Below are 26,826 nucleotides of genomic sequence, written 5' to 3' on the forward strand. Positions count from 1 at the left end.
AAAAAACTTGACCATATATTATTTCTCGTAATTTTTAACTTCATATACCAAATCATAACTTTTCTTTATAGTTTACTGCAGTGGCCTAGTACCAATGAACTCAGCACAGTATCAAAGAAATAATTAAGTCATGATAAATATACACATTTTATTGTTAACATGTGGGGCCTTTTAAAAAAAATTAGAATAGGGATCAGAAATCAAGCTATAACTCAGGAGTTATTTAATGAAAGGCAACACATTAGACATTGTAATCTACTTTCAAGAACATGTAAGTAAACAATTATGTGTTATGATATGTACAACAATAAAAATATGCATAAAGTACAAAAGAATAAATGATTAGGGGATAAACCAGGGAAGACTTCTCAGAGGAAGTAGCATCTGAGCAAGTGTGAAGAATAATAAGTTTACTGAGAATCCAGAACCTCATGCAAGTTAGGGAGTAATGAAGAGTGAAGATCATGATCAAACACATAGGAGACAAGAAATAATAAATACTGGGATGAAAACTAAATTAAACTTCAGAACTGGTGGAGAATACAGTGCAAAGGAGGAGAGAAAGATTTTTAAGAAAGCCTTTAATCCTTTAAGGATGGGTTGGATTTTAATATAGGGAGATAGAGAAATAACGTCCAGGGAAAAGGAGTACATGAGGAAAGAAAGAGGAAGTGTTCAGGAAATTAGCAACCCAGTTGAGGTCAAGCTTAAAGAAAATGCAGAGGAATAATTAGGAAATTTTCTTTATTCCCCAGTCCTCTCACTCAATGTATCTGTCTTTTGGAGTTATACTTAGCCTATCAATTCTTGGATTTCCCTACTGTTAATTTTTTTTTCAGAAACAACTCTCACACTAAGTCATCAATGGGTTTTTGTTTTGTTTTGGCTTGGTTACTCTGGTAGATGGCACAGTACTCCAAAGTACTCAAAGGTATTCAGAGTCTAAGTCTTACTAGGCCTAGCAGCTTTATTTCCACTTCCATGGAAGCTGGCTACCATGTAAAAAAGCTTGAATTATGCTACTAAATGATGGAGACAGAAGCCACAGAGATGAGAAGCAAGGTCCCCCAGAAAACTGGCAGCACCAAAGCCCCAGACATATAAATAAGACCATTTGTACGTTCCAGTCCTGGATAAGCCTGGGGCTTATGTAACCAACTCACAAATTCTTAAGAAATAATAAACTGTTGTTTTAAGTCACTAAGTTTTGGGATGACTTGTTACACAGCAGCAGATCTCTCCTTGAGTCATTAAATCCATTGGAGATTTTCAAATCTGGCTTCCAAGCAGCATTCAAAACTACTTTCCAGTCTTTTGAAAGGAATCTTCCTTTGGCTTTCATGCTGAAATATTTTCATGGTTTTCCTTCTCTCCTCTGGCTGCTCCTGCCTTCCATCCTCACCCCTAACCTAGACACAACCTCCAATACCTAACTAGTAAGTGCTGCAGATCCTCAAGAATCAGTCTTAGGTCTTGCCCAATGTATAGTCTCAATCCTCAACCCTACTACTCACAGCTTCAATTTCTATCAATAATCAAATAATAATAATAAAAACTGTATTTTGAGCCTCTGTCTCTCTCTCTTCTGAGCACCAAATATTCTGCCTCGTGACACACCCTCCTGAATGGCTCAAAGGGTATGTCAAACTAAACATGTTCAAAACTGAACTTAAGATTTTCCTCTACCCAAAATGGTCCTCTTCCAATATTCCCTAACTCAGTAAAATGGCATCATTATTTATCGAATAATGGATAACCACCTCCTCCCTGTTTCTTACGTCACCTCCTCCCTGTTTCTTACACCCCCAAATGTATTATACGTCAGCAGGTTTTACTGATTTAACTTCCTAAATATCTCTTGAAACTGAAACTCTTCTACCATCACCAACCTCCTATTGTCAAGACTAAACAACAATGCTCCAACAACCACTTTTATCTCCCTCTCCTCCACCCCCTACCTCTAAATAAAACCCTTGGATGGCTTCTTATTGCTTTTATATTAATAATATTTACTCAGCATGGTCTGGAAGCCCCCTGTATAGTCAAGTCCAACCTTCTTTTCCATCTTGTACTACAATCCCTCTTCTTTTATGCTCTAAGCCAAGCTTGTCCAACCCGTGGTCCACAGGCTGCATGTAGCCCAGGATGGCTTTGAATGTGGCCCAACACAAATTTGTAAACTTTCTTAAAACATTATGAGATTTTTTTGTGATTTTTTTTTTTTTTTTTTTTTAGCTCATCAGCTATCATTAGTGTTAGTGTATTTTATGTGTGGCCCAAGACAATTGTTCTTCCTTCCAATGTGCCCCAGGGAAGTCAAAAGATTGGACACCCTTGTGTCTAAGCCACATTAGCCTTCTTTCAGTTCTTCATTCTCAAAATATACTCCTTTCAGAGAAAAAAAAAAAAGCCTTTGTACGTGCTAGTCTCTCTCTCTGGTACAATCCTCTTTTCTATTTTTTGAGTAACAAATTCTACTCTCTTCAGATCTTGGCCCTCCAATGACCTCCTTGACCAGATCTAATTCATTATAAGCTCTTATAGCACATATTCCTCCATCCTGTCTGGTTCATAGAACCTAATAAATATGGCTGAATGAATAAATGGATGGATGAATAAATAATGTGACTGGCTAAGTTGTGAAGGGCACTGAGCAACCTAGTAGACAATGGAAGGCAATGAAACATTGTGAACAGTAGAGTAATACACTCAAGTGCTATGCTTTAAAATAATTTTGCAACCTGCAGGACAGACTGAAAGCAGCCAAGACAAGCTAGAAAGCTAATGCAATCATTTAAAAAAGCACTAGGATGATTGATAACAAAAATAATAGGAATGAAAGATACAGACTCATAAAAGCAAAAATCCAGGGACTGATACCAAATACAGAGGAAAAAATATGGAATACGGTATGTCCTAATGTTCTGTCTTACCTTAACTATTATAGTGTTGATTTAACATATTCAAAATGATGACAAGGTACTATAATAAAGTATGATTTTAAAAAAAGACTACAAAACTAAGTTCCAAATAGATGCATACATACACCATAAGAGTGTTTCTGTACGGTATGGCCACGCATAGTGGTTCATGCCTAAATCCCAGCACTTTGGGACTTGAGGCCAGGAGTTTGAGACCAGTCTGGCCAACACAGCAAAACCTCGTCTGTACTAAAAATACAAAAATTAGCCAGACATGGTGGCACATGCCTGTAATCCCAGCTACTCAGGAGGCTGAGGCTGGAGAATCACTTGAACCCAGGAGGCAGAGGCTGCAGTGAGCCAAGATCATGCCACTGCACTCCAGCCTGAGTGCAGTCCAGTCCACTGCACTCCAGTCCAGAGTGAGACTCGGTCTCAAAAAAAAAAAAAGTACAATAACATTATCAATGCTAAAGTATAACTACAGATAATTGTTAAATAATAGCCCAAATTATTCAGAATCTACCATAAAACATTTAGACTAGAATAAACCATTGAGGTGGGTTTTTTTTTTTGAGATGGAGTTTCGCTCTTGTTGCCCAGGCTGGAGTGCAGTGGTGCGATCTCGACTCACTGCAACCTCTGCCTCCCAGGTTCAAGTGATTCTCCTGCCTCAGCCTCCCAAGTAGCTGGGATTACAGGCGCCTGCCACCATGCCCAGCTAACTTTTTGTATTTTTAGTAGAGACGGGGTTTCACTATATTGGCCAGGCTGGTCTTGAACTCCTGACCTCAGGTGATCCACCCTCCTTGGCATCCCAATAAGTCAGAAAGCTCATTTAAAGCACATTGGCAAGGAATCTTAAAAATTATAAAGGAAAAGCTTTGAATCATTTTGGAGAGCCATTATTTTTCCAGGTAACTGAGAGCACTTAATGCCTCAAGCACAAAAACATCAACAGAAACTTTCTGTAGTATGTTATATATGTCCCCATTTGTGAAACTAGGTTGTATTAAAAAATAATAATCTCTTTCTTGATAACTCAAAGAAGTAGGGAGATGGAAAAAAACTTAAAGACCTCTTGACCACACCAAATATTGCCCATAATCACACAAGTTAAGAGACTGATAATTCATCATTTACTGAATGCTTATAATGTGACAAGGTTTCAATGAGTTAACTTGCTTTAATCATCTTATTTAATCCTCCAACAAACCTAAAACCTAAAACTTAAATTCTAAGGTGTATCATCAATTTAATATATTTCTTTGCTTCCCCAAATTTAACATTAAATGTGCATAAAAATTTTTCCAACTATAGCACAAAATTATCTAGGCAGCTGCATATCCCTTTCTTCCTCCATATCATAGCTCCATAGCATTTGAGTATCACAGAGTTTGAGTCTAAGCCTTCCCCAGACTAAGTCTACTAATTAAATTCCTTTTGGCCACTAGAAGTTAAGCAGAGCATCAGGGTCATATTTTATAATGTGTGCTTAATGATCTTGACCTTTTTAGCACCTAGAGTTTGAAAAATATAATTTCAGCTGGGCACAGTGGCTCACACCTATAATCACAGCACTTTGGGAGGCCGAGTTGGGCGGATAGCTTGAGGTCTGGAGTTCAAGACCAGCCTGGCCAATATGGTGAAAACCTATCTCTACTAAAAATACAAAAATTAGCCAGGCATGGTGGCACATGCCTGTAGTCCCAGCTACTCGGGAGGCTGAGGCTTGAACCCAGGAGGCGGAGGTTGTAGTGAGCTGAGATTGCACCTCTGCACTCCAGCCTGGGTGACAGAGTGAGAATCCGTCTCAAATAATAATAATAATAATAGTATAACTTCAAGGTATACTAAAGACTCTGAGTATTTCATTTGCACTTTCTATTAGAATATTTTATATTCTTATTTCAATTACAAACTACCAGCCAATATAACACTTATCTTTTAAATGTTGGCTTTGGACAGATATTTGATTCCTCAGTAACAGTTTTTCATAGTCAGTGAAACAGTTATAATACCATCTCATAGCTTTGATAGTTTTATCTGTTTTCTCAGAAGTTTGGCAATGTCAACTGCCTTTATTTGTGCTGTCTGATATAGGTTAGGTAATTTATTATTTGTATTTTTTTTGTTACAATGCTAATTCATCATAGGCAGTATTTTTTTTAATTTTAAGGAACAATTGGTGTTCCTTAAAATTAAATGTTAATGTTAACAAATTAATGTTAAGCTTCTAGATTTCAAGACAAGACAACAATGTCCATTCTCACTACTTCCACCAGTACACTGAAGCAAGAAAAAGAAATAAAAGGCAGACAGATTTGGAAAGGAAGAAGTGTAACTGTCTATATTCAGACAAGATGATTTTGTATGTAAAAAGTTTCAAGGAATCTAGAAAAGCTACTAGGTAACAAGAAAATTCAGAAAGGTCACAGGATACCAGGTAAAGATGCAAAAAAATCAACTGTTCATGTACTAACAACAAATCATCAGAAGTTGAAAGTAAAAAGACCAATCAATAATAACATCAAAATATATAAAATACCTAACATATGTATAAACTCCCATCTGAAAACTACAAATATTGCTGAGAAAATCAAACACTTAAATCCGAAAAATATGCCATGCTCATGGATCAGAATAGCCAATAAGGTAAAAAGTGTCATTTTTCCCTCAAACTGATTTATAGATTCAATGTAATTCCAATCAAAATTGCAGTAAGCTTTCTTATAAAAACTAATAAGCCTGATTCTAAATTTACATGTAAACTCAAAGGACCTACAATAAACAAAGCAATTTGGATAAAAACAAAGTTGGAGACTTAACTAAATGATTTCAAAACTCGTTATAAAACCACAGTAGTCGACACCATGTTGTATTGCCAAAGACACAGGTATCAACAAAACAGAATAAAGTCCAGAAACAGCCACACAAAAACATGGCTAATCGACTCAACAAAGATGCTTCAGCAATGAGGAAATGATAATCTCTCCAATAAAAATGCTGATACAATTAATTATCCATATGTCAAAAATAAGCCTCAACACTTTCCCCCCATCATACACAGAAATTCTAAATGAATTATTACCCTCAAAGTAAGGGCACAAACTATAAAACTCCTTGGAGAAAACACAGGAGAAAATCCTTAGTATCTCAGACTAGGAAAAGATCTCTTAAATAAGACACAGAAAACACAAACTACGAAGAAAAAATAAATTTAAAACTTTACTCTTCAAAAGACACTCTAAAATATAAAAAGGCAGCTAAAGACTGGGAGAAAGTATTTGAAAAACATATATCTAATAAAGAACTTGCATCCTATCCAGAATATGTAAAAAATTCTTATAACTCATTAGCAAGAAGACAGATTACCCAATAAAAAACAGCCAAGAGGTCAGGATGCTCACTTCACCAAAGAGATACAGATAGAAAATAAGCACATGGAGCCGGGCACCATGACTCACACCTATTATCCCAGCACTTTGGGAGGCCAAGGCAGGTGGATCACCTGAGGTCAGGAGTTTGAGACCAGATTGGCCAACATGGTGAAACCCCGTCTCTACTAAAAATAAAAAATTAGCTGGGTGTGGTGGCGGGTGCCCGTAATCCTAGCTACTCGGGAGGCTGAGGCACGAGAATCGCTTGAACCCGGGAGGCAGAGGTTGTAGTGAGCCGAGATCGTGCCACTGCACTCCAGCCTGGGTGACAGAGTGAGATTTTGTCTCAAAAATAAATAAATAAGCAAGCAAGCACATGGGCCAGGTGCAGTGGCTCACGCCTGTAATCCCAGCACTTTGGGAAACTGAGGAGGATGGATCACCTGAGGTCAGGAGTTCAAGACCAGCCTGGCCAACCTGGTGAAACCCGTCTCTACTAAAAATACACAAATTAGCTGGGCATGGTGGCAGGCACCTGTAACCCCAGCTACCCAGGAGGCTGAGGCAGGAGAATCACTTGAACCTGGGAGGCAGAGGTTGCAGTGAGCTGAGATCGCGCCATTGCACTCCAGTCTGGGTGGCAGAGTGAGACTCCGTCTCAAAAAAAAAGAAAAGAAAAGAAACACATGAAAAGATTTTCAATATATTTAGTTACTTGGGAAATGCAAACTAAAACCAAAAAGAGATAATAAAACTTTAAAAACTGAAAAAATTCAAGTGTTGGAAAGATGTAGAGTAACTAGGACTCTCATACATTCCTGGTGGGAATACAAAATAGTACAAACACTTGGGTAAACAATTTTGCAGTTTCTTATAAAGCTAGATATACACTTATCATATGACCCACCAATTATGCTCGTAGGTATACACCCAAGAGAAATAAAACATAGGTCTATAAAAAGACTTGTATACCAATGTTCACAGTAGCTTATTCATAATGGTCAAAAAACCCAAATGTTCCCTCTGGTGAATGGATAAGCAAACTGTAGTATAACCATACAATGGAATATGGCTCAGCAATAAAAAGAAACAATCTACTGACATATGCAGCAAGAATGAATCTCAAGAGCATTATGCTAAAGAAGCCAGCCACATATTATACAGTGTATAGTCTTTTACAGTGTATAATTTTTTGTGTCCACTGTATAATTCCAAATTCTAGAGAAGACAAAACTATAGTGACAGAAAGCAGGTCAGTTGTCAAGGGAGGGAGATAGGAACTACAAAGCGGAATGAGAAAATTTCTTTGGAGTAACATATATTTTACACTATTGTTGTAGTATTAAATACATGACTTACATTTATCAGAATTCATGAAGTTTTACACTTGAAATTGCTATGTTTTATTATATATAAATTATACCTCAACAAAGGGGACAATAACAACCACAAAAGTAAGCATATGCAAAATTTGAGTGTCATGTATTTAGTTGCCAAACAAGAAAAGGTTCTAGAATGCAAATGCCATTTGACTTAGGATTTAGTGTCTTATATTGTACCACGCTGCCTCCTTTCTCAGAATACTTCCCTAAAGATCCAGGTGAGAATTCTCATTCTGAATCTTTCCACGCGGACACAAAAGATGCAGCACAGAGGTGCTGAGGCTCACAAGCGCACACGTGAGCTCTCTCTCTCCCATGGGAGTACTACAGGTAATTCTTGGAAGAATAACCTGTATGTGCAGCTCTCTCCCTCTTAAGGCAACATAACAAAATGGAAAAACCAGAGTGGTTTCATTATAAGGGATACCTGAAGTACTTTAAACTCTTGTTAACAATAAATTACTTGGCACATATTTCACAACATACCAGTATATCCACATTGTGGCTCAGAACCTGATCCAAACAGACTGGAACACCAGCAAATTCATTCATTTACTTTCAATAAAAATTGATAAAGAACTAATGCTATTAAGTGTGCAAAATTCTCCAAAGTAATTAAAGTTATTGACTTGGAAGAAACTAGATCAACTAGTAGGCAACCCTCAGTAGGTAACACTGAAATAAGTGCAGATTTATGTATATAATCAAATGCGAAATTTTGTGATATTTATAAATGCTTCACAATTTTATTCAGGGTCTGAACAGCAACTGTGTGACTATTATGTGGCAGGCACTGAAGGTATAATGGTAATCAAAAAGAAAGACAGGATGGTCCTTCCTTGTCACTGTGGGGCAGAAAGGCAGTCAGACAGTAAGCAAGCACACAAACTACTACTTAATTACACACTACGATAAATACTATAAGAAAAAAGATTTTTTTTTTAAAGGGTCAAAATAGAATCCTATGCACCAGCCTTGACAAATGCAGATCACAGCCTCTGCTGGGTCCCTTACCTGGGTATTTCTTCTCACTAAACCTCCATATCCCATTTGAAATTCAATCTTCCCTGATGGCACAAGTGTCTCTAAGACTTCTCTAACCCCTGTAAGAAGAATTAGGGGTCTCTCCTTTTTGTATTGTGATAGAGAATAATAAAATCAGTAAAAATTTCTGAGCACTTATCTCACTTAATCATATGACAACCATGAGATGTAGTTATTATCCCCATTGTAAAGATGAGAAAACTGAAACTCAAAATGAGCAAAAAAATGATACCTCTAATAAGCTGCAGAACCAGGAATCAAACTTTGGTCTTTATGACAGAAACACATTCTTTAACATTTTAAATACCTACCTTAAAAGTGAAATGCAAATAGTAGTATGGATTCATGACCTATTTGCTCTTTCAGAAAAAAATATTTCCTAGCTCTGTACTGAAAAAGCCTGAAAATGATGATTAACTCAATGGCAATGCACCCTTTTCTAAAACCCATGCTATAGTTTCCATATACCATGTCCTAATACATGGAACCTGACCTGATTTCAGGTTTGAAGCAAAAATGTACAAGATAAGCTCAGAACAAGCTGTCACAATAGAAAGCAAAGAAACTTTCAAGCTTACTTTCTTTACCACCCCTTTAATTTCTGATAACTGCCCCTCCACATCTAGTCTCTCCTTCCTTCTACTAATTAAACCCCCCAAATTTTAACTGGACTCACAGCCACCCAAGCAGGGATTAGTTTCCACTCTGCCTTACAGCTAAGTGTGGCCAAATTCTAGTTGATGGACTCTCATTGCAACTGTCATTTATGTTTTAGGTCATGCTTATATTAGGAAGCTGTGTGCCTTCTACACTCTTTACTCCTTCCCACAGGCTGAAATCCAGTTGTATGATGTGCTGTGAAACCAGCATCAACCATTTAGATAAAAGCAAAGATAGAGGAACAAAGTAGAAGAAACCTGGAACCCTAGACAATAGCTTAGAGCAGAACCACTCCACCTCCCTGACTACTACCAGTTCTATCTTTGATGTAAAGGAAAAGCCTTCTGTATTTTTAAACCAGCTATTTTTGTCCCAAATAGAGACCTGAACCAATATCCTAAAAAATATACCTTGCCAGCAGCTTTTCAGAATCCTCGAAGGTTCAACTAGTTGTCTGTTAATTTGTTTTTCTTTGTTGCAGAAAATATGCATTCAAAGAGGCACCGTATGTGTGTTAAGGGCAGGAAAGCACCCATTCTAATCAAACTAATGCTAAATCTTTCCATGATTTAATAGAAAGTTGGTCCATCCAACATCTAGTCCAACTCTAGTCCCAATTATTCAGATTTCCTTGGATAATATAGATGGAAAAGAAGCTTAATAAAACCTTTTTTTAAAGCAAATAAAATTTTAACATTTTTGGTGAAACTGAGTGGGTATTCCTTAAATCCTATTTCTCAAATATAATACAGCCGCAGGTCCTATTCACAACATAACAGACAATAAGAAAATATGTAAGTACTATCAGGCCTTTATAGATTCATTTCCGTTTCTTCCTTCCATATATGTATGTATGCAGTTCTTCTATATACACACATACACACACACACACACACACACACACACACACACACAGAGTTCTAAGACTCAAGATTGAATTCCTCAACTTCCTTTCTCTCCCTATGGTTTCACCCTCCAACATCCCAATCCCTACTTTTTTCTAATTATTTCCAAGAACAATTCAAAAATCAAGAATATCCAAACTGAAATGATGCAGTGGAAAAAAGGTATAGGAAACAGATCTGCCTATCCTAGAATATATAAGAAACTCACAATTAAAGAACCACTGCATTCTGTTACAGCAACTTAATACCCTGACAAGTATGAGAGTTTTTTTTTTTTTAAAGAAAAGGATGTACTAAATGGCATAGAACCGTTCACTTAAAAAAAAATTCTTTAAAAATCTCTCTATTTGAAAAATGTCAATCTCACAGAAAAGTTGCAGTGATTGTACTATGAGCTCCAGAGTCCCATTCATCTAGATTCATAGACAGTTTACATTTTGTCACATTTACTTCTTTCTCTTTTATATAATAACAATAATAATAATGGTGATTGATATGGTTTGGCTGTGTCCCCACCCAAATTTCATCTTGAATTGTAACTCCCACAATTCCCACATTTTGTGGGAGAAACCCCCATGGGAGGTAATTAAATCATGGGGGTGGGTCTCTGCCATGCTGTTCTCATGATAGGGAATAAGTCTCACAAGATCTGACGGTTTTAAAAACAGGAGTTTCCCTGCACAAGCTCTCTCTCTTTGCCTGCTGCCACCCACGTAAGACATGACTTGCTCCTCCTTGCATTCTACCAGGATTGTGAGGCCTCCCCAGCCATGTAGAACTTTCAGTCCATTAAACCTCTTTCTTTTATTAATTGCCCAGTCTCGGGTATGTCTTTACCAGCAGCATGAAAATGGAGTAGTACAGTAATATATAATTATTAATATTTGACAAACTACTTGAGAGTAAGTTGAGTCACCAAGCCTTTTAGGCCAAATACACACACTTCTGTGCAGATGAACATGGATAAAGCCACGGGAATGAAATTGTCCAACAGTATGTCAGTAAACATGTAAGAAAATCTAAGACTAAACCAGTAACACTTAGGGACAGGCAAATACACTAAGGTCAAGGATGGAAATTAAAACAAAACAAAAAGCCAAAGCAGAGCCAGGAAAGTGTAAACACAGAAGTCAAGAGAAGCTTTAAAAAACAGCGTTCAATAGTGTTGGCAAAACATCATGAAAGAAAAACTAAAAAGAAAATTTGGATTTGGAAGATAAGGACATTATTAGTGATCTTATTAACAAAGGTAGAATCAAAAGTCAGACTGTAATAGATTTAAAAGGAGGTAGGGAAGTCAAGAAGATAACAGAAATGATCTCTAAATTTGTTGCAAAAGGAAATAAAGAAGATAGGCACCAGAGAGGAAAATAGTGTGGGTGTATGAGAGTAAAGATACAAGTTCTTCCATTTGTTTCATTCATTTATTTAGAGTGGCTGAACCAGGAAGTCAGAGTTGTACAATCATCACCACTGTCTACTTTCAGAACATTTTGATCACCTGAAAATGAAACCCTTCTATATATATTAGCATCCTACCCTTACCCCAAGCCTCTGGCAACCACTTATTTCTGTTTCTATGGATTTGCCTATTCTAGACACTTCATATAAATGGAAACTTGCATTAAGTAGCCTTTTGTGTCTGGCTTTCACTTAGTTTTCAAGGTTCATCCATGTTGCACTATGTGAGAGAATTGTATTCCTTTTTAAGGCTGAATAATATTCCATTGTATGGATATATCATATTTTGTTTATCCATTCATCAGGTAATAGACATTTGTGTTGTTTCCACCTTTTGGCTATTATGAATGACATTAATACAATATTCACTTACAGGTTTTTGTGTAGACATGTTTTCATTTCTTTAGGTATATACCCCAGAATAGAATTATTGGAGTTAGCATAAGGTAACTCTATGTTTAACTTTTTGAAGAACCACCAAACTATTTCCCAAAGCAGCTGCATCATTTTACATGCTCACTAGCAAAGTATGAAGGTTACAGTTTCTCTACATTCTCACCAACATTTGTAACTGTCCATCTTTTTTATTATATGTCATAGTAGGTGTAAACTGCTCTCATTATGGTTATAATCTGCATTTCCCTCATGACTAATGATGGTGAGCATCTTTTCATGTACTTACTAGCCATTTGTATATCTTCTCTGGAGAAATGTCTAATCAAATCCTTTGACCATTTTTAAATTAGGTTGTCTTTTTATTTTTATGTTGTTACAGTTCTTTATATATTCTGGATATCATGCCCTTCACAGATAAATGATTTGCAAATATTTTCTCTCATTCTGTTACTATCTTTTCACTTTCTTGACAGTATCCTTTGAAACAAAAGTTTTTAATTCTGAAGTCCAATTTGTCTAGTTGTTCTTTGTGCTTCTGGTGTCATGTCTAAAACTTGCCTAATCCTAGGTCAGGAAGATTAAGCCTATGTTTTCTTCTAAGTTTTAGCTCTTATATTTGGGTCTTTGACTCATTTTGATCTAATTTTTGCAATATAAGGTAGAGGTTCAATTTCATTCTCTTGCATGTGCATGCATATTCAGTTGGCCCAAAGCCATTTGCTAAGAAAATTATTCTTTTTTTTTTTTTTTTTTTTTTGAGACGGAGTCTTGCTCTGTCACCCAGGCTGGAGTGCAATGGTGCGATCTCGGCTCACTGCAACCTCCACCTCCCAGGATCAAGCCATTCTCCTGTCTCAGCCTCCCAAGTAGCTGGGATTACAAGCACATGCCACCACACCCGGCTAATTTTTTGTATTTTTTAATAGAGATGGGGTTTCACCGGGTTGGCCAGGCTGGTCTCGAACTCCTGAGCTCAGGCAATCCACCTGCCTCGGCCTCCCAAAGTGCTAGGATTACAGGAGTGAACTACTGCACCTGGCCAGAAAATTATTCTTTTCTCATTAAACTGTCTTAACTCTTGTCAAAAATCGACTGACTATAAATGTATGGGTTTTGCTGCTAGACTCTCAATTCTATCTCACTGACCTATATGCCTGTCCTTATGCAGTACAATACTGTTGCTTTTTTTTTCTTTTAAGCCCACACTAGAGTGTAAAGAGCAATGGACCTGAAAAAATAAAACAAGTCCTAGCTCTGCCTCTTAGGTAGAAATCAGCCTTACTAAGACATTTTCCTCACTGTCAAAGAATTGAGAATTACAGGAGATGTGAAATTACCTTGTAAACAATAAAAGTTAAACATTTAAGTTTACACATTTTTTAAAATGATTAAGCTCAACCTCATACATTATTTTGGTAGCCAGGAATAAAAGAAAGTAACACAGTAAGAGTCCTTCACAATCTGTTTCTAAGAACAGTGCCTAGGCACACGGTAGGCCCTAAATACATATTTATTGAATGAAGTTAACCATTTTCCAATTGTTTTGCATTCTCTTTATTCATTTCCTATAACTGCTAAGATTATGAGGAAACAATTTACAAATTTAAAAGCATCCTATATCAGCTTTTTCTTTAGTATATTTCCTTGAAAAAAAAAAATCAAGTAAATTTCCCTTAGGCTATTTCTAACTTTAATACTATTATCCAATATAAGCAATGAAGAAGGTTCTCCTCATATTTATTAAGGAAAGGAAAATTAAGAAATTCTAGGCAATAAAGCAAGATCCTGTCTCAAAAAAAATTATTAAAGTCAAAGTGAATGCCATAAAACTTAATACCAACCCGATTATTTGTTGTTAGTTCCTATTGTTACACTCTACAGTTAAAAATGTATATCCTTAGGAATATCCAATGTACATTCAAAAGGAATTTTTGATTAAAAAATCAAAACTTTTTTTTAGCTTCTAGTAGTTTAAGGTCAATATTTGTTTGGAGGAAAGAGCAATCACTTGACAACCTGCAATACGGAAATACTTTCTTCAACAAAGTTTTACCCCAACAAATTGCAAAGGTAAAGTCTTTCTAATTTTTTAACAACTTTATTGAGAAATTCATCCATTTTATGTGTTCAATGAGATTTAGTAAATTTACAGAGTTGTACAACCATCACCACCATGCAGTTTTAGAACATTTCCAACATCTTAAAAAGATCCCTGTGCCCATTTGCAGTCAGTCTTCCAAACACTTCCAGGCAAGCACTAATCAACTTTATGGACATTCCATATAAATGGAATAATGCTATATGATATGAGGTCCTTTGCATCTAGCGTAATGATTTTGAGGTTCATCCATGTTGTAGCATGTCACCAGTTCATTCCTTTTTATTGCCAAATAGCACTCCAAGTTTCTTAATTTTATGTCTGGTATAGTTCAACCTACAATCGTGTCCTCTTTTATGAGGAAATGAAAACAGATGAGGTGCCAAAAAAACCTGCTCTTTGTATAGTCCACGCTACTTCTTTCTAAAATGCAAATCTAATAACTTTCTCCTCTACTAAAATCTCTTCAATCCATAAGGTTCCCATCTATAAGGTTCAATCTACAAGGTTTCCATCAATCTATAAGACAAAGTCGAAACTCCTTGGCAGAGAATACAGGATGGGCCATGCCAATCTATCTAGTCTCATTTCCTGCTGCTGTTTTTCTTGAACACTTTGCCAGCTACCAATACTGAGGTACATACAGTTCTCCCAAACTCTCTTCAGTTACCTTTATGTCTTTGCATCCATCTACTTCACAAACTTGAATTAACCTTTCAAAATCCAACTCAAGACATTTCCTAGAGCCAGCTCCGGCCTCACTTTCTCAACTGTACCATCTTATTAGCTTGTGCTTTAATAATTTTATATCTTACACTATGCCATAACTGTACCTCTCATATCAAACTCATAAGCTAGTACCTAACCCTGTGTCTGAACTTCACTACTGTTCAATAAGCATCTGTTCACTTTAACTGAATACACTCTTACTAGTAGTATTCTACCCACTTCATAAAGGAAAAATCAATTCCATAAAGTCCACTCTCTGAAACTAATGTGAAAAGGATCTAACAGAAGTAGTACAATACAACTCCAAGGTCTAGAGCAGTAGTCTACAAAACAGGGTATATACCAGCGATCAGCAAACTATAGCCCACCAACCAAATCCAGCCCAGAGCCTATTTTTTGTAAATAAAATTTTATTGAACACGGCCACTCTCATTCATTTAACATACTGTCTATGGCTGCTTTTGTCCTCCAACAGCGGAGTAGTTCCAATACACACTATACAGGCTGAAAAACCTAAAATGTTCACTATCTGGCCCTTCAAAGAAAATGTTTGCTGACCTCTAGTATAAATCATGATCCATGTTATACAAGAAGCAAAGATCAGAATTTCCTTTGTATAAATTTTTTCATCTCATCTTTTTAAAGTTCTATTTTAATATATGTTTTTAACATAATATTAATACAGTAGTCACATATATAATTTCTAAATTTAAAAATGTGCATATACTGGGAATGGTACATACTCAATTTTTTTTTTTTTTTTTAACTAATACAGGTGGTTCAATTAAAAAAAAAAGTTAAGTTTTAGGACAAGCTTTAGCGTTTAAATTTAGTAATCAAGGTTATTAGCAATCAATGTTATTACATGAATAACTGAGTTCTGTGAGTGCTTCAAATCACAGAGATAGAGGCCTAGAATTAAACTTTTTCCAAAATACTCAAAACTTTTTCTGGTGCTAAAAATGTCATTGAAATGATGCAGGTAGTACTAATATTCTTCAACAGAATGCAATAAAATACGAGCTACATAAATCCAAACTTGGTTCAAAGGTAGCTATGTTTTTTAAAAAAGTTTATTATAACTCACAAAGCAAATGCAAACTTATCCTTCCAAACCCTGATAATTGGTAATACCAAATAACTGGTATCTAATAAATACACAAATCAAGAGAATACCTTGCTAGCTAAATTTAAAAAAAAAAAAAAAAACAAAAACTATCCATACTTAACAACCAAGTGCAATTTTGTAACCAAAGTGTTCCTTAGCTATGATAGCAAGGCTATTTCCGTCTAAGACAACAGATACTAACCTAAAGCTGTGAAGAGCCCCAGGAAATACCAAGTTCCTCACTTACAGATCTTAAGCTTAGCAAGGTGGTTCTACTAACTCAAAAGCTGGGGTCTGATAATCATCATCAACCAATTTATAAGCTCAAAGTTAATTACCAACTGAACCTGGATTTATCAGGTTAGGGTTGTCATTCTATGTTGAATCAGATTCTCCAACAAATAGTCATAGCCCCCAGAGAGAACTACACTCTACTCTGCTCACCTTTAAGGCTTTTTCTGAGGCCTTCCGAGATGACTAGCATCAGACTTTTGAGGAAGGCTAGCCATTAGACAAGGCTTTTCCCCACGATCTGACTGCTTGAAGTGACATCCAGGATCAGGTCGATCCTGTATCCAGGAATCATGACCCTCCCTGAGGCACCAGTCATCATGAGACAGTCAGTGCACTTTGGCACTTCTTGAAAACCACTGGGCTGCTCCTTTAGCTGAAAGGAAAAAAAACATCAAAACCACAACAAACAAAACAAAGGGGGAAAAATCAGTAATTCAATCTGAAAAGACAGAGCGTGGGGAAAAATATACCAAAACAGCCTTGTCTAGATCAAAATGCGGCCTTGCCTTGATGTAAAGCCCATAGTTTCAATGTCTTTCTAGTCACTGCACTAAGGTTGTCCCTAACATAAAAGTCTAAAAAGTTTAATATCTACAGTATTACATCTGAAAAGAACAAGTGAAAGTGAAAGTTAAATAAAATCACTATGGAAATACAGCTAAATAAGTATAATCAAGGTATTTATAAATGACTAGCAGCTTAAGGGTTATTTACAAGAGGGTGCACCATCAGAAAACCACATACTCAACATTTTCATTCTCTCAAAATTGAAATCTGATGTGGAGAAGCATGAAACACCCAAACAGGCTAAGTTTAACAGAAAAGTGCCAATCTATTAAATAAAAAATTAGGCTAGTATCCTCTAACTTACTTGACACTAGTACACAGAGTAAAACACACACACACACTGCTCTTAACCTAGCGTTCTGTAGAATTTTCAATGCTTGCTTGAAATACGTAATTTTAAATGTTCATATCATATGTCCTTAAATTTCAAACAAACTTTAAAAGCTGATTTAACACTTATTTATTTAAATCTGCTTCAAAGTAAAAAAAAAATTTAACTATCAGAATCTGCTCATTTCAATTTTTAAATACAAAATATTTTCCTAAAACATAATGTTAAAAGGCAAGAAAAAGTCTTTGAGGTAATTGTTTTAAATGTTAAATTATAAATCCTTTAAAACATCCTTACCCGAAAGGTAATAATACTTTGTCTGTCAACTACTTTACCTTCCTTTCTCCTCCTTTATTTTTTATCACCCACATCTCAGTTAACACTACCAAATATCCACATAGATGCCCAAGTTGGAAAGTGGAAAATAATACTAAACCAGTATATTTTTACTTATTTGAGAATATGATTAAAGCTATGGATCTCTTTACCCAGAAAAATGTTCATGCACACAGATGGACAATGTGTAGACAGGATGTCAGGGAATTCACAGAACTCTCTTCAGACCAAGCATGGACCCTAGGTTCAGGGCTCCTGTCAAATACTTTGCCTTTTTTCTCCTATCTTACAAATCACCTTTGAAAACCCGCCTAGCTTACCTACCGAACCTCTCAGAATTCTGCCTTCCTGTCCAGCACTAGCTAAGTTTTGGCATTCCCCATATCTTCTAGGTTGTTACATGCAGTTTGCTAACTCTTCCCATCTTACCACCCTCCAGTCCACCTTTCACCTTGCTGGCACAGTAATCTTACTAAAATGCAAATCTGATCATGTGACTCACCTGCTTAAAATCTTCAATACCTTCCCTGCAAATGCTAACAGAATGAAGTCCTGTCTCCTTAGGGTGCTATTACCTGCCCTCTACCTACATTTCAAGCTTCTACTCTTCCTACCTATACTTTCCATACTCCAGGTGTACAATTTATAATCTCCTGATACACTGTTTTCAAGTTTTCATGCTTTTGCATACTGTTTTCTCTTCCTGATATGTCATGGCTCAATTCCTTACTCTTCCCTCAAAACTTTACTCCTTTCTTTATGCTGTCTCAGAACCTTCTGTTTATTTCCGCCATGAGATTTATCTTAATGTATTACAAATGTTTATTTACTTGCCTGTCTTCAAAGATAATACGTTTTCTAGCCTTGCTTAATTCCATCTGTGTGTCCCCAGTACCTAGAACATAAATATAGAACTAAATATAAACGTATGGAGCTGCTGCTATTCTTATACACAGCCAAAGTTACTATGTATCACAAGGAAAACTGTTGCTGAATTAATTTAAAATATACTTTCACAATTCAAAATCTAAAGAATTCATTCTGGAAGGGTATTTTTGCAGCAACTGTCTAGAAAATTAAGTGTAGCTATCACCAATTCTTTATAAACTGCTCTCATCTGGTAAGGTAGGGTGTGGGTGTGTGTGTGTGCATGTATGTGTGTATAATGCTAATTACATGGACATCCAAATCAGGAATTATGGCTTAGTAAGGATACCAGAATACTATACAATCCTTTGGATAAAAATTCCTAAGCCAGGGATAAGAAACACATGACAGATAATATAAATTAACTGCTCTTCTCTTCTTAGCCTCTCTCTTCATATATGGGGTCTAAGGAGAGTCCTCAATATAGCACACTGTAAGCAGTAACTGCAGATTGACTGCAGTCAGCACAGAAGTTAATTTTTGGGGGCTATTCAATAACTTATTCTAAAATATCAAGCAAATTAGAAATTATCCTATTAAAAATATTCACAGAAGGCCAGTTCCATATCCCTTGGAAACCCGTTCCCAAATTTAACAATTCTAAAGGTCAAGAATTATTTTTATCCTAAAAAAATACTTTTTGGTGGCCTTCTAAGTCAAAAACATTTGTAACTTTCTAACCTGTTTTGTTAAAGTTGTTCATTTTCACATGCTTTTTATGTAGCTTAAAAAAAATTGGGGTTAGACTGTGTTCTAAAACTATAGTTTCTAAATTTCACTGTACATCAGAATCACATGAGACACTGTAAAAATACAGATTCCCAGGTCCTTACCCAGATCAACTGAAACAAAATTTCCAGAATAAGAACAAAGGCATGTGTATTCTATAAGGCACACCAGGTGATTTTGATGCAGCCTGCAGTCATTTCAAAGCTACTGTTCTAAATACCACAGTACTTTATATATATAAGAGCTAGAATTGGATAATAGAAACATCTCTAAATAAAATTTTCCTTACATATGTAGACTCTCTTATTGCTTATTGGTTCTAACAGGCTAATAAACACAGGGTGAAATTGCTTCACCCTCTGAATAAAAACTATTTTGATATATCTTAACAAAGAATTCTAGATAGCGGATTAGTTACTGTAGCCATACAGCTTTGTTAGAATGATCAACCAGCATTTCTTTTAAATTTCTCCATTGTTGTGTTTGCCTAGAAGTACTCAAGAGTCTTTCTTACTACATGATCTTGAAAAAAAGTATATCAATAAGAGTACTGCAAATGTAAATTGCTAAAAATTTACTATATTAAATTGAAATATTTCATCAACTTCTTTAATTATGCATTATTATAATTACACATTTTTAAACTACTAATAATTGCAGATGTATATATTCCTACAACATACCAGCAGTAATAAATCCAGGGGTTGAGAGAATAGGGCCAAAAATATGAGTAGAAAAAGAAATACAAATGGTCTACATTCAACAAATTCTTATTAAATGTTCTTAGAAAGATGAACTGACAGAGACTAACATATACAGTAGTGTTATGCACGTATTTAGAACATCTGAATCGCAAATCAGTAAGACAAGAGCTAATCTTTAGATTTTTACTGAGTCCCTAGTAATATCACTATGAAGAGGCTACTACGGGATAAACATGAAAATTCAAACACATGTAAACACAGATAAAATGTTTCATATTTTCTATCACACCACTGTGGCATCCCTCAAAATTCCTTACAGATCTTTTTAAAAAAGAGAAAGTTCTCCAAAATTCTAGGTGTTTTGGGAAAAGCAACTATTTTAAATATATGTTTAAAAGTATACAATGAAATCAGAGTTTTGACACCCTTTGGCAAATATTTTTAGTGATTTTAGTGAATAAAAACATTTTATGGGAGGTAGGGGAGGGAGCTGTGGTTTTTTAATCATTTCAGATACTAGAAACTGATTTCAAAAATTTCTGGCCTGTCTTTTAATCATTAAGAATTAAATGCACATCATAATTATAATCTTCACCAGTTAAACTAAACCCACTTACAATGCCTAGAATTATCCATATCTCAAAGAATGGTGGACTTTTGCATCAATTTTTGAGAACCGACAAGTTGGAATAGAAGATCCCAAACTACAGCCATTTGAATACACAGCTGAGACTACTCGTTCTCTTTCTATGAAGACATGCCCTTTCTGAATATCTATCCCATGAAGTTATAAAAGTAGTTGTCCTAGTTGGGCTTAAAAAGCTGGGACAGCTAATAAGAAAGTAAAACTCTTCCCAACAGATTACTTTGGCTGCAAATACCTTCTCTCAATGTTAGCCTCCACGGCAATCATAACATTGGTAAAGAGATGCAGAAGAACTCGTCAGCATATAGAAATCTCAATATTTGAAAGACAATACTACTATTAGCACTTTCAAGGAAGAGAAAAATAACTGCTACACTATCCTGGAATGTCATTCACCACTAAGAAAATACTGGCAGGATTTCTCCTGGGCTCCTTTATTGAGCAATATTCGTTAGCCATGTGTTCCTGGAATCATAGTACAGAATAGTTTTCCATTGCAAAGCAGTACTAGAGAGGATTATCTGCAGATATCAGAAGAAAATCCTTTTCAATAACTCTAATTATAACTTGTTGATTCTACCAAAACATTTGATATATCAGTTACACAACATGACAAACAGTACTGAGTATCTGGACACAGGTATGTTTATCAACATCAAAGGTAACTACTAAGGAAGTAAGTAATATAGTTTTATCGTGTTTCAGAATTCAAAGTCCTATCAAACACACTCCTCATAAGTGAAAATGCTACAAACAACCAGTTTTATCAAACAGCTGCATTAAAAAAAAAAAAAGCCAAATATATACACATAAAATTCAATCCAAGCAATCATCAAAAATCCTAGACCGTTATCCAAAAAGACTACACTACAAACACATTCATGACACCTCAGACAATGGCCTGGACTTTTATTAAATGAGGCCCAAGGATATAATTAAAATCATAAATTAATGTAAAATGATCATATATAGCTCAAGATTTTCATTCATAATATATCTATTACTTTTCTTTCCTAACTCATAACATATGGCTAAGTGATGAGCTGTCCCAGAGAACAGTATTCCTACATTTTTCTGACAAACAAGTTATAAGAAATTGGTTCATTTGGGCCTATACATACTTAGCCAGGTCAAGAGACAGTATGGCACCACATTTTTCCTGCCGCTAGGAAAACTATTTTCTAGGCTCAAAACAACTTTACACTGGGATTCTTCCTAAAATTCACAGATATAACGTAGGAGCCACACCCTATGCCAAATCATCCATAAGATCCTTGAATTCAGTCATTCAAAAATGAAATTATACTATAAAAATTCACATTATACAAGATTTGACACACGAAAGGTAATATTAACCCTTCCCCTGCTTTAGTATTCCTACACACTTAGTATGTATCCTTATTTTATCATTCATAAAACCATTTAATAGGTGATTTCCCCCATAATACTGTGAACTTAAATATTAAGAACCAGATATGTCCTGTTTATCTTTGTTATCCTCATTGCCTAGAAATGCTCTGGTCATAATAGTTTTTCATGGAACATTGAATAAGAACAGAATACCTAAAAGACACTTATATAGAAAGCTGAAGTAGACAAATAAGAAATCAGATAAATAGAAGGTAAATTTTAAGAACACACAAAACTAGAATCAAGCAAAAAGGCAGCAGCCATATCAGGAAGAAAGCACTGGTCTGGAGGTGCTGGAATGTCTTTGGAATTGATAAATTCTAATCTAGATTTTGGCAGTAACAAATGTTATAACCTAAGCAAATCACTCTGACTCCCTGGATCTCAATTTCCTCATTTGTAAAATATAAGACTAAATGAGTTCTATATTTCCTCATATGATATAAGGATGATTTTAAAGCAGCAAGAACATTTACTCCTGAAAAACAGCACCAACAGAACAGATATAATATACAATGTTGGATAACATGACTCTTAAGCAAAGGATATCATACAGGTGGAATTATACAACTCCATAAAAAGTAATAGGTCATACCAACAGCAGCCACAAGCCAAACAGGAATTATGTACACACATCTCTAATGTGGAAATTAATGACACATTCATACACTGAATAAATCTAAAAAAGAATCAAGTTCTGCCAGAGGCAAAGGTTGAGAGATGTGAAAAGACAGAGATATAAAGGCAAAATTGTTATTCCCTAGTAGGAACCAGAATACAGATCATATCTAGCATTCATGCACGTGCACAATACACACACAGAATAACAATACAAAAAGCATCTTTATGCTTTTCTGTGAATTGAAAAGTTCCTTAAAACAAATTCCATAATTATTTCGGCTAAAATATTTCACAATATCTCACAACATTTAGCAAAAATTAATCTAGGATAACTTTCTCATTGCTCCAACAAGAGAGTCTTGTTGGTACATTAAGAAGAAAACATGCAGAGAATCAAAGACATTCCTAAACCTTGAAACAACTCACCGGCCTATGTTCCAACTTCAAAATAATTTACTTTTGCTTTAAAACAAATGAACCTTCCACCTCAGATAATAAGGTGCAACAGTAATCAGTTTTGAACTCAATGACTACCAGATTCAATACACCAATGTTTATAATCAATACTTTTTAAAAATACAGACTCTGTTGTCAATACTATGCTAGTATTGTAAAAGATAAAAGAGAACTAAAAGGTAAGATCTCTGCCCACAGGAAAATCTTCCTAACCTTACTAGCAAGGTAGTTTCAGGTTATTATAAACACATTGCCCTATTTTTCCAAAATCCTTCCCAAGGAAAGACACAGGAAGAAAGGTGAGCAATTCCAATACACATGTATATTTCAAGATATTTTTAAGCTAGAAGAGGTCCCCACAAAACAAATTTTACAAACAAAACAGATCCAGACATATGGAAACAAAATACATTGTACCCCAAAGGGCATTTCTACAAAGGCAGTAAGTAGACAGCACCTCAAATGCATCACCTCGCACATAAGAATACTTTACAACAGAAAACAGAAATGACTTCTCAAGCAAAATCATTATGGATAAAAACAAAACAAACATTCAAAAGACTTCTAATTTATTAATATATAAAGTTGAATGAAGCTGTTAACTATTATGTGTCCTATTAAGAAGAAAAATTAATTTGAGAGCTTCAAATTTAAAATGACTTTTTTTTTTCTTTTTTTTTCTTTGAGACGGAGTCTCGCTCTGTCACCCAGGCTGGAGTGCAGTGGCACGGTCTCAGCTCACTGCAACCTCTACCTCCTGGGTTCAAGTGATTCTCCTGACTTAGCCTCCTGAGTAGCTGGGATTACAGGTGTGCGCCACCATGCCCAACTAATTTTTTTGTATTTTTGGTAGAGACAGGGTTTCACCATGTTGGTCAGGCTGGTCTTGAACTCCTGATCTCATGTCTGCCCGCCTCAGCCTTCCAAAGTGCTGAGATTACAGGCGTGAGCCACCATGCCCGGCTAAAATGACATTTTTATTGCTTGCTTTTTATATAATCCACGTCTACCTGTTTCTCAAAGTAGCAGGACCATAATTGGCTATACATGTCAACTAATCTAAGAAAGCCCAAAAGCCCATCAAGTTCAGCTACGGAGCATTCCAAGGCTACTGATTATATATAGACTATAAATTATTTAATCATGGATTATAATCTACCTAAATTTTTCAGCTCTAACTCCATGAATTATATCCTAAATTCCCTTTATTATCAACTGTTCAAATAAAACAATTTTAGCTCTTTTCCCCCAAATAAGAGCAGAGAATTACATCTCTTTAGTGATTCCAATGCCTCATGAAAGAATAATACTAGGTACTTTTCTTTACAGCCTACTAAGTACTTTCATATACATTATTACAGACTTCCAATAACCCTATGAAGTAAGGCAAATGTTATTCTCTTTATTTCATGGAGAAGGATAGAAATTAGGAAGTCAGGTCACTGGTACAAAGTTTACTGCTAGAAAGTAGATAAACAAAGACTAGGACCCACATGCCCTGACTCCATGTCCAATTTATATTCCACAATGTCACACAAATAAAGTAATTCTAAAAGCTACTGAACTTAAAATGTATACTTTTCCTGCTTAATTAAACCCTTATAAATACCATGGGAATTAAGATACTAAAACAAATGCAAACAATAAAGCGCCATCAAAACAATCACCTTTCTATATAAGCCCATGTTACAGAGCAGTTCAAATACCATAGTAAAAACACCTTAAAATTAAAAAAATCTATTATATTCATTATACCACACCACAAACAACTCTGCATAATGAATGTTGCTGTACAATAGATAAGGTTAGCTATAAATTTTTTATACAGCTGGGTGCAGTGGCTCACACCTGTAATCCCAACACTTTGAGAAGCCAAGGCAGGTGGATCCTGAGGTCAGGAGTTTGAGACCAACCTGGCCAACATGGCAAGACCCCATCTCTATTAAAAATACAAAAATTAGCCAGACATGGTGGCTCATGCCTGTAATCCCAGTTACTCGGGAGGCTGAGGCACAAGAATCGCTTGAACCCAGGAGGTGGAGGCTGCAGTGAGCCAAGATCATGCCACTGCACTCTAGCCGGGGCAACAGAGTGAGACTCTGTCTCAAAAAAAAAAAAAAAAAAAAAAAAAAAATATATATATATATATATATATATGTGTAATATATTTGACTTAGAGAAAACAAAAACGTCCAAAAACCTTACTTTTCCTAGTCTTAACACCTCTTCTTGGCTTTGCTATACCCTAGCCAAGGAGTTTCCACAGTCGTTGGACTGCCAACGACAATCCACTGAAATATAGGAAGAAATTATTAGAATGCTGTTTCCCTTTTTTTAAATCTGAAAAGAACTAAGGAATTCATTTTACTATTTATGACACAGACTAAAACTGTCACCCTCACATAAACTCATAATTACACATACAAATGAGGTGTGGGTATGCTCAAACATTTCTCACAGAAGAGATTCTTATTCAAGAAAATAAGAACACTGCTACAAACAAAGATGGGCCATAGGAGACAGATGACTCTAAATTGCATCAAATAATCAACGAGAGAACCTATTAAAGGTGTTCAATATCCTACAAAAATAAAGGATTGTTCAACTGTATTTGCATAATCCATGTAATATAAGCACAACTTACCTCATCCTGGACTCCACTGGTGGTAGTCAACTTGCTCCCATCAGTAATTGTGATAATTATTGCTGGCTCCAAGAAAAAAGGGTTTCTTCCCTAAAGTCAAAAAACACATTGATCATACAAAGGTTTAGACTTTGGCTTACAAAGTAAAAAGTCAATTCTCAGAACAGCGTATATACAATCTCCCTTTCTAGTTTCATTTTACATGTAGTATGTACCTGTTTGTACATTTTAAAAAAAGATATAGAACGACACATAAACTAAACAGTGATTAACCCTGAGAAAGAGGGATTAGGTAGAGAAAGAGGTGGATTTTTCACTTCTTTATAAATTTGTGTATTGCTTTCATTTTTAGAGGGAGTATATCTGTGTTACTAAGAGTATTTAATTTCTAAAAAGGGACCCCAGTAGTTCAATTCTAATAATTTGATTTTTGTAGATATTACAAGTTACAATAAAAAAAGAACATTTCCTGAGAAACTTTCTTAAAAAGGAAGGCAAGACAGTAGGTGAACATTACCATAAGGTATGCATGTAATCAAAATGTCTAAGCAAATAACTAGGTAAATGATTTGAAAGATTTTAAGAGCTAGTTCTATGGAAATAGTAGGGCTACTCTAAATTCAGCAAAAATTTAACAACAGTACAAGATGAAAAGTTAAAATTAAAAATGGTTACCTAAAGAAAATGCTTGGAGAGAAAAGTACAAAAATAGTGGTAGCAAAAGCAATGGAACAGAGTAGCACGGGTTCTCAAATGCTCTATATGGAAGGTGAGATAACTTCAATAGCTTCCATTCAAATCTCTGGCCAACCCACTCTACTAGCACAATGATCAGTTCTAGGCGACACATCTGGTAAGGGACTAAGACAAACATAAGCTTGCCTTTTACATATAAATGGCTCCCATTTGAGGGACTGACAGAACTAAGACCAAAGGATATAAATTTCAAGAGGGTAAACCTTGTATTTGAAATCAAAGGTATCAAATTCTCTGCCACTAATGGTACCAAGAATTGAATGAACCTTTCTTGGATAAAATGTAGAACCGTGTATGACAATTTCTTAATGTGCATATAAG

General features: G+C 35.5%; 1 protein-coding gene across 6 annotated transcripts in view; it reads right to left on the bottom strand.

Moving 5' to 3' along the window:
- Nucleotides 1-26,826, bottom strand: part of INTS6 (integrator complex subunit 6) — a 101,517-nt gene that overhangs the window by 52,323 nt on the left and 22,368 nt on the right. For 5 of the 6 annotated variants that reach the window (XM_054446311.2, XM_054446310.2, XM_054446306.2 and 2 more), the window contains one exon: nucleotides 25,750-25,839. In XM_054446311.2, coding sequence (XP_054302286.1) covers nucleotides 25,750-25,839 — 90 coding nt within the window. Of the gene's footprint in view, nucleotides 1-18,446; nucleotides 18,466-25,749; nucleotides 25,840-26,826 lie in introns of those variants that run through there. The other variant, XM_054446312.2, reaches the window with a different exon arrangement.

Source organism: Pongo pygmaeus, chromosome 14 (genome assembly GCF_028885625.2).
Source record: "Pongo pygmaeus isolate AG05252 chromosome 14, NHGRI_mPonPyg2-v2.0_pri, whole genome shotgun sequence".
NCBI classification, from domain to species: Eukaryota; Metazoa; Chordata; class Mammalia; order Primates; family Hominidae; genus Pongo; species Pongo pygmaeus.